The sequence below is a fragment of the Frankliniella occidentalis genome, unplaced genomic scaffold (assembly GCF_000697945.3).
Source record: "Frankliniella occidentalis isolate FOCC.00 unplaced genomic scaffold, Focc_3.1 Scaffold249, whole genome shotgun sequence".
Taxonomy (NCBI): domain Eukaryota; kingdom Metazoa; phylum Arthropoda; class Insecta; order Thysanoptera; family Thripidae; genus Frankliniella; species Frankliniella occidentalis.
In genome coordinates, this window is record NW_026267375.1 from 47,466 (window position 1) to 51,252 (window position 3,787).

At 48.9% G+C, this 3,787-nt stretch overlaps 1 protein-coding gene across 1 annotated transcript in view; it reads right to left on the minus strand.

Moving 5' to 3' along the window:
* Positions 1-1,060: 1,060 nt before the first annotated feature.
* Positions 1,061-3,787, minus strand: part of LOC127750741 (uncharacterized) — a 42,560-nt gene continuing 39,833 nt past the window's right edge. The window contains exons 2-3 of the mRNA XM_052273135.1: positions 2,769-2,888; positions 1,061-1,393 (exon numbers count right to left, since the gene is read on the minus strand). Of these exons, the coding sequence (XP_052129095.1) occupies positions 1,145-1,393; positions 2,769-2,888 (369 nt within the window). The 3' untranslated portion in view covers positions 1,061-1,144. The remainder of the gene's footprint in view (positions 1,394-2,768; positions 2,889-3,787) is intronic.

Sequence of the window (3,787 nt, forward strand, 5' to 3'; positions counted from 1 at the left end):
TGGTTGGGGTAACCGGCATATTTGCCGGTTGGCGGGGCCACCACCGGATTTAGTTGGGCGAACTGATTTTGGGATGTTGGTACCCAGGCGACTTGTTTGCCACAACTATTTCAGATTGTCACTCGAGATGGTTGTTGCAAGCATATGCCATCGGTTGCACTTCGGGATTCGGGGTGCCTCGGCTATCCCCCCTCCACTCCCCCCACCTGCCCCACTCCCTGCTGCTGCCCACCGCCCGCTCCGGGTGGCTCCGGGATCGCGTCGGCAGCGGCACGTGGTCGTTGTCCGGCACGCTCTATCGTACGCGTCGCGATAGCCTAGTGGTATGGCGGAGGTCTCGCTACCGCAGCGGCCGGGGTTCAAGTCCCGACCGCTGCGTACACATGACGCCTCCGTGAGGGCCTTACTGGGTTAGCAAGATGGTCACTTCACTCGGAAGGGTGAGGGAACGAGGTGGAAGTGCCTCTAAAAGATTTAAAAGTTTACTTTCTTCACTAGTTACTCGGTTATCCGAACTAAGGTTACTCGGTTGCTATGACCATCTCATGTTAGTTGGCATGACCAGGCTACCTTTACTAAAATGTATAGTTGACACAACCAACTTTCTAGTAAAGCCAAAAGTAACACCGTGACTCGGTTGTGAGGACCAAGTTACGGGTTAACGCAACCGACTCGTTTTTTCCGTGTAACCTATCCCATTGGGCACTTGCCTATCTTTACCATGAAAACAATTTCCCATGAAAATTAAAAGTGCTGTAGAATCTATAATTATTTGAATTTTTGTCTCGCCTTGGCGAAGACGCTATATTACGCACATGAAGTCCGCTTTCCTACTACCTACTAGCGAAACAAATAGGCGCGTAAAGTTTTCAGTTTTCGGGGATGGCGTGTAGCGTGCCTTTTTGTACAACTTTCTGCGATTAAAACTACGCTGTCCCAAATCACGCCGTTCACTCCGAAAAATGAAAACTTTGCGGGTTTCCAAGCAGTAAAGCGGACTTCATGCACATTGTGCGCAATACAACCTCTTCACTATAGCGCCTTTGTTTCATGGTATGTTTCCTAGTAATTTAGTCAAAACAAAATCATATGAGCCAACATTAGGCAAGTCTAATTGACTGCAGATTTATCCCACGAAAATGGTCTAAGTTTGAGTTTTACGCACCGCATCACTAGTAACGGCCAGCCTTTCGACATCCTTATACAACAGTTCCAACTGCTCGACGATGCTGTACGCTCTGCGCTGCCGCCAGAAGAATGTGACATCGGCCCCTAAGCAGGAGTAGAAGCCACAGCAAACGTTGGCAGAGTTCGAAGCGGCTATCAAATTTTGCCCGTGTGCTGCACCAAGAAAAAGGAGGACCACGAGGGACCCGACAAGCATTTGAGAGGCCTGAAAAAGAGGTAAAATTTAACGTTGTCCAATGCACACTGAAATAAAGGAGGCGCTTCGAAAAGGGGCGCAGGTTGTCAGAATCAAAAACGTTCGAAGACGGCATATAGCAAGCATAGTCAACTTGAAAGCGACGTTCCTACGAGACGCGATTATTCACAGACATAGAGGGACTGGTCCTGCAAGTTAGCTAGTGATTCCGGTGAAGAATCGATCTAGCCCTGCGAGTCGTCTAGCTGTGAAAGTCAGTACAGTCGTTTACTCTTGTGGCCTGTCTTACACCTAGTCTTGCGTTCAGTCTTGAGTTCATCCTTACAAAAAATTACGAACCAATAATAAAAAATCATAACAAAATCATGAAAAACCCTCAAAAAATCACAAAAAATCACAAGAAGAGAGAAAAAATCACAAAAATTCAAGAAAAACACAAAAAATCGGTGTACGCGAGAGTTTATAGTGACCCCTTTGTGGAACCTGAGGTAGTTATTAACAACTTTTCTGAGTTTGGGGACCAGTGCGAGTTTTCCTTTTTAGGGAGGGTGGGGCAATGTGTAACAGATTTCGGAGTTTGGCTATAAAAGTCAAACCATGAAAAAAAAATTAATATGTAAATCGGGCGTAAAAGAATAGATTAAGCCTTTACTAAACATGTCAGTTGGGGCCCGGCCAGCTCGACGCCACGCTAGGCCACGCCACTGAGCGGCGCGGGCGGCTTGCGTTCGGCCCCGTAGCGTCGCTCGTAGGCGTCTGCCCATGATACCGAAAGTTGGGTCTTTCAGGAAATTGAACGGGCTTTCCAATGAGCCTACTCTCAAGCAAATCAAAGGTGTCATACTTGGCCAAAATCCGATTTTGAAACTAAACATCGAGTTTTTGCTACGTCGCGTGAATATTTTTGGAGAATGGACAAGCGCATTCGAAAGAGGGTCAGTTCTTAACCCTGAGGACGTTGATCGTTTGAAAAAAGATGGATCGTGGCGCTCGCTAGATCGAGTGGGATGCGCAGTGGCGGGAAATCTTTGACCCCCGATAAGTAGGCAACCCGTCGCGCAAGGCCGAAACGCTCTTGCAGGTGGTCGTCGGACCACTTAAGGGAACGTTTCCACCAAGTTTCGTCAAAAAAAAAAATTAGGGGGGTACGTTTGGCATGGAATGACCCAGTTGCTCGGATGTATTACTAGGCGCATTCCCGTATGACAGTAGCCATGAGGCTGAGATCTGACCACCGCCATCTTCGCCTCCCGTTTACGGCGCCAAGCTTACCCGGAATACCCTATTCACATTCACGTCTAGGACTGTTATTAAGAGCTCTATTCCACATCCTTTACACCAATGAATAACCAAATGGGAAGTATGATTTGAGGCGATATCTTACAATACTCGCAACAAACAGAGAGAAGATACGCCGTCGGACACAAAGCACTGTATTCGGGTCCAAAAGCCATTTCCAAGTAGATAAAGACTGTCGGACGCTGAAATCATCCTTCAGCGGCATCTGAAACGTAATTAGAAATTATTGAATAACACACGGAAATGGCTACTAACCAAACTCTGATAAAAGTTAACTCCGGACACTGAAAATAAAAACAGGTCCTATGTTTTCTGTAGTTTCAGTGTTGGCTCATAACCTCTCCACTTCTCTCTTTCTTTCTTTTTGAAATAGCACTCGCTGATGTTTCCTTTTCTTTAATCTTGTATAGGTTATCAACTCCCGAACTTATTCTGATTGGAATTCTGTTTCTTGCCCTATTGCCGAACGAGATCCAAAGATTGCGAACACATTGCGACACCTTGGAATAAAAGGCATGCAGTTCAGCCGCTGGATCCGACATACACGCAGTTCGGCCGCTGGATCCGACATCCACGCACTTCGCACGCTTGATCCGAGATCCACGCAGTTCTCCGCTTCTGTTCGAAACTCACGCAGTTCACGGCGCTCGGCCGTCGCGCCCGAGCCGCTCGGCTCTCCTTCGGCTCGGTCGCTCCCCCTCGTCCTCGCGCTTGCCCGCTCGCTTCCCGCTTGCCGGCTTCTGATTTCGCTCGTGTAGGTGTCTCGAACCTCCGCAACGAACATCACCTATGGCCAGCTCATTTGTTTTGGTGCATAGTGTAAACAGTGCACACATTTGTAGGGTGACTTCTGACTTGCCGGATTGCATACTCGCTGGAGCAGCAGGCCATGGCGCCTTACGGACGAGATAAAACGTAAGTTCGAATAGAGAATGTTCTTTCTTGTCGGTGGGGGCGCGCAGCGGCGCGGAGCGCGGAGCGCGGCCAGCGGCGGGTGGCGTGGTTCGGCCTGCCACGGCTCGGCGCCCGAATGAACTGCGTGAGTTTCGAACGGGAGCGGAGAACTGCGTGGATCTCGGATCAAGCGTGCGAAGTGCGTGGATG